This window comes from Euprymna scolopes, chromosome 38 (assembly GCF_053919585.1).
Source record: "Euprymna scolopes isolate OS-2025 chromosome 38, ASM5391958v1, whole genome shotgun sequence".
NCBI classification, from domain to species: domain Eukaryota; kingdom Metazoa; phylum Mollusca; class Cephalopoda; order Sepiida; family Sepiolidae; genus Euprymna; species Euprymna scolopes.
The window spans coordinates 48,613,240-48,627,702 of record NC_136519.1 but is presented as its reverse complement, the minus strand read 5'-3'; the positions used below and the strand labels follow the sequence as shown (position 1 = coordinate 48,627,702).

At 33.4% G+C, this 14,463-nt stretch overlaps 1 protein-coding gene and 1 pseudogene across 1 annotated transcript in view; one reads left to right on the top strand and one right to left on the bottom strand.

Annotated features, from left to right (window-relative positions):
- LOC145263139 (ADP-ribosylarginine hydrolase Tri1-like) overlaps nucleotides 1-13,901 on the top strand; it is a 42,201-nt gene extending 28,300 nt beyond the window's left edge. The window contains exons 4-9 of the mRNA XM_080120106.1: nucleotides 837-980; nucleotides 1,796-1,950; nucleotides 5,225-5,378; nucleotides 8,791-8,949; nucleotides 10,373-10,503; nucleotides 12,638-13,901. Coding sequence (XP_079976232.1) covers nucleotides 837-980; nucleotides 1,796-1,950; nucleotides 5,225-5,378; nucleotides 8,791-8,949; nucleotides 10,373-10,503; nucleotides 12,638-12,698 — 804 coding nt within the window. The 3' untranslated portion in view covers nucleotides 12,699-13,901. The remainder of the gene's footprint in view (nucleotides 1-836; nucleotides 981-1,795; nucleotides 1,951-5,224; nucleotides 5,379-8,790; nucleotides 8,950-10,372; nucleotides 10,504-12,637) is intronic.
- On the bottom strand, nucleotides 9,035-9,151 carry LOC145263493 (5S ribosomal RNA; annotated as a pseudogene).
- Nucleotides 13,902-14,463: the final 562 nt, after the last annotated feature.

Sequence of the window (14,463 nt, the reverse complement as noted above, 5' to 3'; positions counted from 1 at the left end):
TGATTATCAAGAATGTATTCTTGATTAGTATTAATATTGACCTCATAGTTCAGATTATTGAAGAGAGAGTATCCTCATTTTAGAAGGGCATCCTCATTTGCCCGTTGCTAAGCGTAGAATGGTACTTTTATCTATTTATCTATCCTTATATGAAAGGAACTTTGTGTGTGTGCGTTCCCTATGGATTCAAAACTGGCTGGACCAATTTTTTAAATTTCACACATGTACTTAATGTGCTTGGCAGTGTTCTTAGATAGGTTTTGTATTGGAATGTCTTCGATGAGTATCAATAATTGGAATAATCCCATGAAAAAAGAAATAAGTGATTTTGACCAAAGTTAACACCTTATACAGCCTAACATCACAAGTGCATTTGAGAAGTTTTATTACCACACAAGCTGAAAAGTCCAACATATGAAATCAACAGTAGGTTCTTTGATATGTTCCAAATGAATGTTTCAATTTAGAGCACAATTGAAGCATGATACTTAATTTTTGCATTTTAAACTTAGAGCAATTATATATAAAAAATAATTTTATAAAATCAACAGTAGGTTCTCTACAGTGCAATGTCAACTATAATGCATTGTGGACTAAGTCACTGCAAAGAGGCATGTGAAGCTTCCTCCCTGTGCATCGCAATAGGTCCCCAACTAGAGCAGAAAATGAGCAATTTCACCAATTTCGATGACAATAAAAAATATCGGAGTGTGAAACATTCTGGGCAACGTCAGGTCTCCCTACTGGTCTCATATAAAAGCGTTTAATTTTCTTTGATTTTCACCCAAACTATTTCTCCTCACATCTTGCTTAGTTGTTTTATTGTTTAATTTCAGATTCCTGCTGTTCCTTTTGCAAAAATGTTGATGGAGTGGTCCAAAGAAGGTTTCCCAGAATTAGGGGACACGGCAGGTGTTGGCATCTGTTCAATTTTTAGATCTGTGATCAATCACCCACAATTTTCAGAACAACCAGAAAAGGTTTGTTTAAATTTTTTTCTTTGTTTTTTACCCTTAAAATTACCCTCATTTGCTTAACGCGAGCCTCTCCGAATGATCTTTTAGCTTTTTTCTTTCTCTTTTTTCTTTCTCTTCTTTCTCTTTTTCTTTTCTCATTTTTCTTTTGCTTTTTCCCTTTTTCTTTTCCTTTTCCTTTTTTCCTTTTTTCTTTTTCCTTTGTTTATAAAATTGAAAACTTGATTTTAAATTGATTGCCTTGGTTTTAAATTGAATACACTATTTTTTCTTTTTCCCCTTTTTCTTTTTCCCTTTCCTTTTTCCCTTTCTCTTTTTCCCCCTTTTTCTTTTTCCCCTTTCTCTTTTTTTTGCCTTTCCTTTTTCTTTTCTCCTTTCCTTTTTCTTTTCTCCTTTCCTTTTTCTTTTCTTATTTCCATTTTATTTCCTTTCCTTTTCATTTCCTTTTTCTGTTTCTCCCTTTTCCTTTTCTTTTACCCTTTCCTCTTTTATTATCCATTCTTTTTTACCTTTTTCTTTTCTTTTTCTTGGAAAGGAAAACCAGTCTTTTTTCCATCAATATGTTCCTTTATACAAAATTAATATCACCATGACTCTTTACTTTTCGGCCACGTACTTCATCCTATGACACCATATTCAGCCACTCACTATCTAAATGGAATTTTCCACCCACTACTTAATTTTAACCTCATGTGAAAAATAACCATTCTGAACATTATTTTTCATACAATCACATCTAAATCTTTCTACAATTCTTTATTTATTAATCTTTTATGTGTGCTTATTCTCTGTTAGTTTAAAAAAAATTTTTTTCTTTTTAGGCTGCGGAGATTGTGTGGCGTAAGGGAGGGAATTATGTGGCTTGTAACTTGGTATTATGTTTCACTCCAATCATTGGTATACATTATTATAATGCTCTTGGGAAAGTAATAAAAAATGCTCTACATGTGTGTGCCATTCTACAACCCGATCCACGGTAAATACATTTTCTTAAAATACTAACTCGTAACGTTCTATACAACTCTAAACAATTTTTTTTTTCTTCACATAATCCTTTACATTCTTGAGCTTTTATTTATTTATTTTTGTTATCTTGGTGCAACTAGATCAGACTGACTAAAGATACTGGCTTCCTGATCTAAAATGCACCGGATATTTATTATTTTTCGTTTCCCTTTGCAAAACTCAATCATGTTCTGCAAAATCAAAAATAAATGCAACAATTTTCCTTTAACAACCAAACACCATGTTTTAAATATTTGAAAATATAAAGAACTTAAAGCATAGATAGATATCTTACTGCTGATACCTATATAAAAACCAGGTACGTCCAAGGATGGAATACTGTTGCCACATCTAGGCAGGAACTGCTAGAAAGATCTTATCCTTCTTTGACAGAGTTCAAAATAGACTTTGTAGCTTAATGGGGGATGCTCTTTTCTCTTCCCTGCAACCTATTTCCCACAGAAGATACATTGCGAGCCTGTCTCTGCTTTATCATTATTTTCATGGCAAGTGCTTGTCTGAGCTCACAATCTATGATCCCCCCTTACCAAACTTTCACGAAAAACACTTGTCTAGCTGTCAATAATTTTTATCTGTGCCTAAACCAAAATGTAAATTCCATGAACTAAGCCTCTTTCTTAGAACTGCACACCTTTGTAACTCTTTTCTGTTTACCTGTTTTCTAGCTGACTACAATTTGGTAGTCTTCAAGTCCAATGCAAACAAATTCTTGATGAACCATCCCCTTAATCCAATTTAGCAAATTTCCACTATTAATGATTTCTACGATATTATCCCATTGACTACTGTATACTCAATAACCCTTATTCTCGAGTGGCCTCTGGGCCTTTATAAGTGGTAACTCCTATGTACCCCCCCCCCCAACCTTTTTCCTAAATTACTAGATCTGATATTAAATAATTAAACTAACCATATCAAACCATTATGTTAGATAGCCGGGAGAGGATGTATAACAAGGCTATGTATGTGTGTTGTGTGTATGTATATAATGTGCATTGTCTTTAATGAATCTCTATTAATTTGAGTGTTAAACATTCTGATAGGTTATTTGTCTAGTGTATCTCTATTGTGTGTTGATGTCTGTGTACATATAATAACAGTTTATAGATATCGTTGTCTGTTGGAACACTAGCAAAAACATATCTCATATCTTCCTTCCATGCACCCTGAAATTAAAGGTGCTTTTCTCCAAAAGTGAAAATGCTTAGGCGGGAATTATGTTTTGATATAATCTTTTATTCCTTGCTGGGTTCTTTCTCAGAGTTGGCATGCTTTGTATAAGACTATATTTTTCTAAGTCGCCCTCTTCTGGCTTCCATGGGCGTCCTGTCCAAAAGCCCCACTCGTTTGCTTATGTATTGCATATTTAACTGATCGCCCTTGTAACTGAAGCCTCTGCGTCTCAAAATCTATCTTTTCCATTATGAGATCACAACACATAGCTTTAAGATCTTTGCTGAGTTTTTGTCACATATTTTTGTTTATATTAAGATTGATTTAAATTTCATCTACTAAATTAAAAAAATTAAAAAAGTATTTGGGTACGATCGCCTAGAATCGAAACCGAAAGCAAAACTGTAACATTCAAAGCTGGTGACGGTATCACTGTACAAACATGACACGCATATGAACTGATTAAAAGTAGACTAAGATGAATGCACAAAATATATAACAAGTTTTTTTTCAATTTTGACCCATTTTTTACTCCTTAAAAACTATTTTAACTGACTAAAGACCCATAAAAAAAACGGTCCATAAAAAATCCAATCATTTTAGTTTTGAAGGGACAGAGTTTGAAAACCTGGATACAGACAGACAGATTTATTGTCTTTTATATATTAGATTTCCAACAATGTATTTGAACATATAAAGAACTTATAGCATAAAATTTTTTTCCAAATTATTAGATTTGGTACTAAAATCATTCAAAAAGGGTTGATATGCCGTAAAACAAAGCAACCAAATTAAGCAATCTTTTCTTTTTTTTTTTTTTTTTTTTTCAGTCAGTTCAAAGAGTTGAAGAAATCAAGGTGTACTAACATTTGATTTCGCTATACATTAAATTTATATCCAATGCCTTTTTGTTGTTCTTTTAAGGAATGTTATTTGTACTTCACAAAGTTGGTATTCCATGAAGTGTGTCTATTTCTTTAGATTTTGTTTTCATTAGATCAGTTACCTCACAGCCAGTATAATGTTTATTTCTTTCAGGGATCATGTTGATTTTTAAGTCATTCTAAACGTATTTCTGATATTTTGTGTCTGCTTTAAAAGAGTTCAAAACCGGCTTCATGCAGCCTCTTTCCTACAGAAGAGATGTTGTGAGCCTGTCTCTGCTCTATCATTATTTTCATGGCAAATGCTTATCTGAGCTCCAATCTATGCCCCCCCCCCACTTTTGCCAAACTTTCATAAAAGCACTCGACTAGTTACAACCACTATCAAGTTTCCTCCACTTCCTATCCGTGCCAAATTGTAAACACAGATTCCACGAACACAGCTTCTTTCCTAGATCTACCTGTCTGTGAAACACTGTTTTGTTGGCCTACTTCCCGGTCGACTACAGTATGGTAGCCTTCAAGTCTAATGTAAACAAGTTCTTCTATAACCGCCTCCTTCAATAATCATGTTGTACACAACTTACATCATTAACAATTACACTGCCACTTAACATTCATTAACTCTTATCCACATGTGGCTTTCAAGCCTTGATAAGTGGTGTCTTCCTTGTAAAAAAAAAAAAATGTCCTAAATAATATATTGTAACTAATACATTAATGATGAGAGTAGTACTTTCATTTTTGTTCCAAATGACAATGTCTGGTTTGATGACATTTTCTTTTATGTATCTATCCGCCTGTATGTCTGTTCTATTCGTTTGTATGTCTGTCCACCTAAAAGTCAGAAACTATGCAAGACACACCCACAGAGCTGATATATCCTTTTGTGGCATTTCCTCAGTCAGAATATAAACATGTCTTCTTTGGTTTTATTTTTCTGTAAATGTCTTTATTTTTATTTTTTTGATGAGGGAGGTAGAGGAAGGGAGGTTAGGGTTAAAAAATGAGTTGGTTAATTAGCGAGTTAATACTTGTTGGTGTGGTAATACTGTTTAAGATTTTTAGTTTATAATGCTTGTACATCAATGTTGCTCATGATATTTAATTTTTATTCTTGTCTTAATCCTTTGTTTATCTTATTTATTTATTTTTTTTTTTTTTCAGGTGTCAGTCAGCTTGCGTTGCGATGGCAGTTACAATTGCAATGTTGTTACAGCGTGAACCGAAACATTTGAAAAAATCCGGAGATTTTGATGCCGAGTCCATCATTTCGGACGCATTTGACTATGCATCCAAACTACTGTACCTTGATTCTGAGGTGCGTATTCGAATGATTATTTCTTTTAAAAAGCCACCATTCATCCATGCATCGAGTGTTATTGTCATATCTCAGCTGTTGCACCAACTAGTAGATGCAGAGGTCTGAAGAAGGTTTTCCAATGTTCAAAAAGAATCTCTACTCCAATAAATTCTACACTGTTTACCAAGCTCTAGCCCCTGTCCCATCACCGCAATGTTTCATCCCCGTGTTTATTTTACAAGTACTTTAAGGCAATGTGCTCTGACAAACTTTTTCTTCTGATGAGTTAAGGGCGAAATAAATTCAATAATTAGCATAATAATTACATAAATGATTTTGTGCTATGAAAAAGGTGCTGTCAGGAGTTGTGCCTTTCAATTTACTTAAAGGAATAAATGTAAAGATGGTCAATATCTTGAAAGTTGGAATATACACTTTTGTCATTTATTTGTTATATGCTCTGTAGTTACATCAAGCTTCATAAATTAAAGGATTGGTAAAAATAAAGGTGAAATATAATTAAACATTTCCACACACACACACATATATATATATATATATATATATATATATATACACACACACACACACATCACATCGAAATCTAAGATGCCTGCACAATTTTATAATAAAAAAATTGTCGGATTCAATGTCGTAACTAATACATAGCTGTTTAAATGCAGTTCTCTAAATGTTTGGGTTTCAATTCTAGCTGATGGCACTCATATCATATTTCTTTTTAAAACTTTTGAAATCACTGTTATATATTGGGTAAAATATAATAATCAATAGAGAATTAGCTCTATAATATTAAATACAGACTGCTAAACTTTGAAATCTCCCTCCCTGTTTCCTGCTACCCTTACTGTACTAAACTGCTGAAATTTAAATGGCATATGAATAGACACTTTGCTCATCTCTTTACATAGTCCTGTATAGATGTGGTCCCAAATAGTAGCCCCATATGACAATATGCTTCGTTAAGGGTGAACATATATGTACATTTCATTACATCAAAAATATACTTTCAAATATTTGTACTGGTGTTTCTTAATTTCATTCATCCAGAGGAAGTCTTGGAATTATAACTTGGTTTGTTCCTTTTTTATCTCTCTCTCTCGTCGGAATACTATTTCTATTATTCTCATTATATATATATATATATATATATATATATATATATATATATATATATGAGAATAATAGAAATAGTATTCCGACAAGAGAGAGATAAAAAAGGAACAAACCAAGTTATAATTCCAATATATCTATATATATATATATATATTAGTAAAAAGCTGAAGATCTATCATCTTGATGTTTGTCCAAGGCAGCTTTAAACCTTGATATATAAGCTTCATTATTAGTGATAGGACGATTCTAATGTTTTTCTTGATTCCGTACTAAATTCCCGATAACTATACAAGGTATGAATGTTTGTATTATTTAGATTAATCGAGCAATTGTCCTTATCTTGAGTGTTATCTGCACAACAACGTTTCAGTCAGTGTAACCTTTGACCTTTGTCAGGTGTAAAAGTCACCATGTTTTGGCAGGAAAAAAAGTGGGTAGCTCTGCGCGCTAAGGTTTTGAATTTTTGGATCTCGTTGGAAGTAAGTTTACACGAATTATAAAGGTAATTTTATTATCAGGAAACCCTAGGGATATAATATTTAACTTATTACGATTAAATTTTTAATTAAATCCATCAACTGATTGTTAGTTCTTAGAACCATAATATTTCAAAATAAGAGGGTGCTAGTTTCAATATGGTTAATCTTGTGTTATCCATTTTTTAACTAAATGTAGTTTTTTTTATGTTATCATAATGACTGATAAGGAGATAAAGGGGGAGGGCAAAGAAAATGGTGTAGGAAAGGAACAAGAGAAAAAAAAGAGGAACAAAGGGGAAAGGAGGGAAAAATCGAAGTTGTTTATATGTGAGAAGAAAACATATCATAAAGGGGGATAACTCTAAAAAGAAGCGGAAGATTATCGTCCTTTGGAGTAATGAGTATTTCTAAAAAAAAAAAGAAAGGTTAAGAAGAAAAATTAAGTGGTTTCTAAAAGGAGGCGTTAAGTTTGTTTTTCATTATTCTGCTAATTAACTGGACATATTTTAAAAAGGTAAACATCCCAAACAATTAAGTTGAAAATTTGTAAAGAAAAATAAAAACAGTAGAATTAAATTCCCTACCAACTTTTTAATGTGCTGAAACTAAGATTTTTGATTATAGTCAGCTAACATACTTCCTAACACCCAGTTTGTCGGCTACAGGAAGTGGTGACAAAGCAAATCAGTCCTTCATTTTTATTGCTCTTCAGTATTGCCCCCCCCCCCCGATTTATTGGAGAGGGACCTGTTTTCAGTGGCGTCTGTTAGTCCTGAAATTTAGTTTTTCCTGAAATTTGGCCATAAATTGTATTTCATTAAATAGATGTGCATAGTAAAAAAAACATTTTTTTGCAAAAATTTCCATTGCATCCCGAGGGGCACAAAAGAGGTCAAAAATGACCCAAAATGACCCAAAATGACATGTTTTGCCCCATAACTTTTGATCCATCTATTAGTTTTTTTTTAAACGTGGCCATAATGTGGAGCCCATTGTTCTTGATATAAATCCAGTATGGTTGATCCTGGTAAAATTCTGGTTCGCGTCCCCGGGGACTTTCAGTGCTAAAAACGCCCCTTTTTGTGGCTCTTTTTTTCATATTTCTCAACAAAAACTTGATATGTCTGATTATATAGTGTTTTTTCACAGTGGTCAACTCAAATATGCATTTGTTAACGCCTGAAACTGCACTGTTATCCATTTACACTAGGATTCGGTGCCCCCAGGGGCTCAAAAGAGGTCAAAAATACCCCAAAATGGTAAAAAATGGCACTCTTTGCTGCCATAGTGTTTGATCCATCCATTTAAACTGAAACTTGGCCAAAATGTAGAGGCCATTGTTCTTAATATAAATTCAGTATGGGTGACAATGTTGGCCCTTCACACTTATCACATTCATCATTTTGTCACTATTTTTTGTGGCGTCATCTCGCATGCAGCACAAGAGGGAGATCACGCATACATGGCTTGTTTCTATTGTGAAATGATTTATTGAAATAAAATATAAGAAAAGGATATAATAAAAATTAACAAAATCATACCGATAAGAATAACACAATTAGTCTTTATTTGGATTTTTAATAACATATAGTAATATAATTAATTTAATATAAAATTTTGAAATAAAAAAAGTACAAAGAATTCTATGTTATGAGTATAGGAGTCTGTAGAGAATTTAATTATTTGTTGTCTTCATTTTTTTGTACACAAATTCTTGACTATTAACTGTTTTTATTATTGAGAATCATTTTAATGAGAGGATTACTGAAATGTAAACAACATTGATTAATTTTTTTTTTTTTTTTTTTTTTTTTCAGGTTCTGGAATTACAGACGCATATGTTTTGCACGTCTTTAAAACAATTGAACCTCGACGAACCTGGCAGAACACGATACATTTACAAGACCCTCGGAGTTGCAATGTGGGCTCTAAGGCAAAAGGATTTTCGAAAAACTCTACAAGAAATTGTCATGGAGGTATAAATCAAATTCAAATCTTTTTTTATCTTTTCTTAAAAAAAAACAAAACTGTACAACATTTGTTGATTGTGAAGTTGTTATTTACATACAGCACCTAGCCTTCCCAAATGGTGACCCACCTGGTACTAGCCAGGCTCAACGTTGCTTAACTTCAGTGATCTAGTGAGAACTGGTGTGTCAACGTGATTGTGCCATATATGTGTCGTGGGTTTGTCTGACGTTAAAAATCTGCACAAGTACTCCAAAAAGATATTTTATATATTTAAAAAGAGAAGTGTACATAAATACGAAAATATAAATTGTTTATTCCTATACTGAGAGTCCTTGCAAAACACAGGGGAATCTGAGTCAATAATTTCCAGCTTGTGAATTATCTACAGGTCAGAAAAGCTATAATCAAAATTTCACTACTCAATTACATTTGATTGAAAGTTAATTAGATAAGTTAATTTTTAGTCGCATGCAAGTGACTCTATAAGTTGGTCCGTCGGTAACACTTTTGTGCTTGGCCTTTTTGGTTAAGATCAAAGGTCTGTTGTTAATAGATGCTATTCTTAGCTTTTTAAGCTTTTCTTGGCCTTTTGGTCAATCTGTTCTTACTACATGCTGTACTTATGTTTGTAACTTTGTTATATAAAGGGGGGAATCACTTTTCTGTATTAATTTAATGTAAAATGATCACCCACTTTACAACCAGTCAGTCTCAAAGCCATTCAAGTCATTCTCAAGATCATTCAAGTTATTTTTGAAGGATTTCAGTTATTTTGTAAGCATTCAAGTCATTCTTAAGGTCATTCAATTCATCTTTCAGTTCATTAAAGTCATTCTAAGTCATTTACTTTTTATTTATTTAAGTTATTTCAGCCCATTTTTCGGTCATTTTAGTTTATCTTTAAGAATTTTATGTCAATCCTACATTCACGCATTCATTCATTACACGAGAGCACGCGACTAATGGCTATCGGCCTTGTTGAGATGAGAATTAATTCAGATTATTCGTATTGAAAAGTTGAGTATGGCTGATCACATGCAGAAACCATCTAGCCTTATCGAACAAATAAAGAATTATCAACAGAGAAGAATGGTAGAGAGTAAAACAACTCCAAAAAACACAGCATATGTTGGACTATAAAATTTGAGACGATGTGGGAACAATTATACGCAAGATTACCAAATTACTAAATTAGATCGACCATGAGCCTCTTGTTCATAACTTTTGCAGAGCAAATCCGTGTAATGATGGCGTTATTTCTTCTCATGAGCCTGTTTGTATTTTGAACATGTTTTGTTTGAAATTCCTTGCAGATACAGATGACAAGATACACATGAAAAAGGTTGGAGGTTGTATCGTCTGAAACGTGAGATAACATCCTAGATGAGAACAGTAGTCTGAATCTTGCAAATTTGTTTTTTGTTTCAGGGTGGGGATGCTGATGCGAATGCAGCTGCAGGTGGAACAATTCTTGGATGTAAATTGGGTCTTGATGCCATTCCCAAATCTTGGATCGAAAACCTTCTTCATAGACAATGGATGGATGAAGAATTGGATCAGTGAGTATCAAATCAAGTGAAAAAACTTTAGTTCTTGTCGAGAATTCAACTCTTATTAAAAAACAAGAATGCATAAACATCTGTATGATATATATATGTGTGTGTGTGTGTGTGATGAAACAAAAATGTCATATTCCAAAAATTATATAAACTGATCAAGTAGTTTTATTTTTTTAATAAGAAAATCAAAAATTGGAGGGACAGTCTTGCCTTCCATTTTGAAAACAATTTCAAGAAACAAAGGGAGATAACCCAACAATAATTCAAACTTGTAAGATCTACATTGTAATACCTACAAATTCCCATTAATCAATTAAAAGATGATTTTCTTATATCTACTTATATATAAAAGACAGTGTGTGCGTTAGTTTGTTCCCTATGGACTCCCAATATTTTTTTTTTTCTTATATTATTTTAAAATCTATATCTAGAATTTCAATTTCAGTACTATGTTGTTCTTATCAGGTTGACAAGAAAGTCCTTGCGGTTTTTAACTTTTAAATTCAGATAAACATATCTCGGTTCAAACAAAAATTTATTGATCGAAATAAGCGCCATCAAAATCAACACAATTTTGAAAACGTAAAATAAGTGTATTTATGCAAGTAATGTAAAAATCTTACATTCTGGTGGTGATGAAGTCACCAAAGGCGTTTTTGAAACTTGTCGAGATGCTTGAAAAAGTGGTAGTCGGTAGGTTAGAGGTCTGGAGAGTATGGCGGATAAGACAGTTTCATAGCCCAATTCATTCAACTTCTGCAGGGTTGGTTTAGAAACGTGTGGTCGGGCAAGTTGTCAAAGTTTCTGGTGCATTTCATCCATTTGTTGACAGTACTTCACCGTCGTAATGGTTTCGGCTGCATTCAAAAAACTGTAATGCATGAGATCGGTCGCAGACGACCAAACAGTCAGTATGACCTTCTTTTGATGCAACTCCGGCTTCGAGAAATGTTGTGGAGCTTCATTGGTGTCTATCCACTGAGCTGAGCATTGCCGGTTGTTGTAAAGAATCCAGTTTTTATCGCAGGTTACAACCCGGTTGAGAAACGTTCTTCATAATGGCGTTCCTTTTGGTTGTCATTCAATTCGTGAGGCACCCATTTATCAATGTTTTTTTTTTGTCTTTCCAATCTCTCTCAAGTGGTTAGAAATCATTGTATACGTTATGTTTAATTCAGAAACAAGTTCTCAAACAGTTGTGTGTGGATTGGCTTCGACTAAGGATCTTAATTGATCGTTGTCAACAGCCGATGGCTGACCACTACGCTCCTTACCTTCAAGACTCTCATCATCGCCACAAAATTTCTTAAATCACCATTGTGCTATGCATTCAGTAGTTGTTCCTGGGCCAAATGCTTTTTTGATATCACAAGCTGTTTCAACAGCTTTTTGGCCTAACTTGAATTGAAATAGAATTGTGCAAATTTGCTTTTTTCTATCTTGTATTCAACATTCTGAAAAGGAGACATAATTGTTTAGAAACGATTGTAATTTAGACGATTAGGTAGAGTGAAAACACTTTAAAATGATATATAAAGTAAAGGTATTATAATGAAAACTTATTTGAAAATACATCATTTGAAATCAAAATCAAAAATTCTGCAAGAACATTCTTCTCAACCTAATATATATACACACACAGACATTATATATATATATATATATATATCCTTACTAACTGAAACCCCTGGATTGAATGATGATCACACTCTAAGCATTTCGAATGTGCTCCTGTCATATCAATGAACCTACTGTAGATTTTTTTTTTATGACTGACCTTACTGCTTGTGCAGTGATAATGGCTTGAATTTAAGCTTAAAGTGAAAGTCAAGTATCATGGTGCAATTGTGCTTTAAACTAAAAAATTCAGTGCAATGTAAACTACAATGTATTATGGATTAAGTCAGTGCGGTGAGGCTTTCTCTGTCTCTCTGCCAGGAGGGGTTCCTAACTAGAGCAGACAATGTATTGATTTGATTAAAAAGATGGCCGATTCCACCAATTTCGATGAAAATAAAAGTATGGGAGGGTGGAGCATTTGTTCATTCAATCCTGGACAACACTATGTTTCCCTGCTACTACACCATATAATTTTCATTTGATTTTTTTTTTTTTTTTTTTTTTTTTTTTTCAGATATTTATACTTACTTGAAGGAGAAGGCAACCCAAGAGTGAGATTTGAAACGGTTGTATGATCACAATTTATGGATCAGAAACACCTTCAAACATTGAAACCTTTGTCAAGATTTTTATTTTGCTATCTGATAATCTCATCAGGTTTTGTACATCAACACAGTTTCTCTGACGCTTGTCCAGACATCCCTCCACACATCCATGAGAAAAAAATCTTTATGATGTACATATTTGTGATGGAAAGAAAATATCATACATCAAAAATCATGTAAATTGATCAAGTAGTTTTATTTTCGTAAAGAAAACCATTTTTAAGTGAATTTATGTTAAGAATGTTTTTCTAAAATCTTACAAGAGTTGGAATTTAGAGTTATCTCCCTTATACTGCGAAAATGGTAACGTCGATAGCCATTTACCCATAAAATTTGATTTTTCCTTTTTAAACTAAAATTACTTAATCAATTTATACCATAAATTGTTTTTTTTTCATTTTTATTAATTTTGTTTTTACATTGGGATGGACTTACATCTTTTTATATAAAACATTTATAAGCCATAAACGAACAAACTTTTTTATTTTAATGGAAAAAGAAAATTTTGTGTATATTTAAAACGAAGCAAAACTATTTTTTTTTCAACAAAGTTCCCACCTGTAGAACACAATTCTATAACACTGCTTCCCTGGTGACTACAACATAGTTGGCTCCCTGCCCAATGCCAACAAATACTTGCTGAATTTAAGTAATCAAATCCTGCACTTTTCATCCGTATTTACCAATCCTCTCATAGTATTGTTCAGCATTCCATTGACAATCTCATTAACTCTTATCCTCAAGTTGCCTTTTGGCCTTAATAAGTAACCTTTTGGCACGTTTCTGGGACTGGCCTTCACTCCTGGTCTGAAATGGAAGATATACTTGTACATCAAATCTGTTGCCAAGACCGCCAGTAAAATGGTTGGATCATTCTACCGCTCCAGTCGGTATCTCACTGCCGATGTCTGTGTAAGAGCCAAGTACATCCTAAAATAAAGTACTGTTACCACATCGGGGCAAGAGCTGCTTGAAACGCCCTATTCTGCCTTGACAGCGTTCAAAACCGGCTTTGAAACTTAGGTGATGTCTTTTCCCCTTCCCTGCAACCTCTTTCCCACAGAAAAGACATTGCAAGCTTGTCCCTCCTGTATCATTATTTTCTTGGCAAGTGGTCTTTTAAGCTTCAATCTATGGCCCCACCCTGCCAAACTTTCAACAAAAAAAAAAAAACACTCGTTTAGCTACAACCACTATCAACAATTCCCCCCCACTCTTTATCTGTGTCTAAATCTAAATGATAATTCCATGAACAAAGCTATTTTCCTAAAACTTCCCGCCTGTGGAACTCTGTTCTGCTGACCTGCTTTCTGGCTGACTACAATATGGTCGTCTTCCAGTTCAATGTCAACAAGTTCCTGTTGAGCCACCCCCTTAAATAGTCATGTTACATCCAATTTCTATCACTAATGATTACTACACTGACTACCATACACTCATTAAACCTTATCCTCAAGTGGCTTGATAGTGGTGGAAAAAAAATTCACCATACAGTTTGTTTTTTTTAATGTAGGTGGTATTCTGGATAAGGACCAAATTTTCTTGTATTTAATGCGAAAACATTTGTTGAACAAAGTGTGAAACAAAAAAATTTGGAGAGAGAGGTATGAAAGGAGGGTGACAGAAAAACACTATGAATATAAGAAAAGCGGTAGACAACATGCAAGTTTTAAAGAGAAAAATCTTTAGAAGATAAAATGAAATGATTGTAGAATTCGACTTTTAAGTCAGTTTT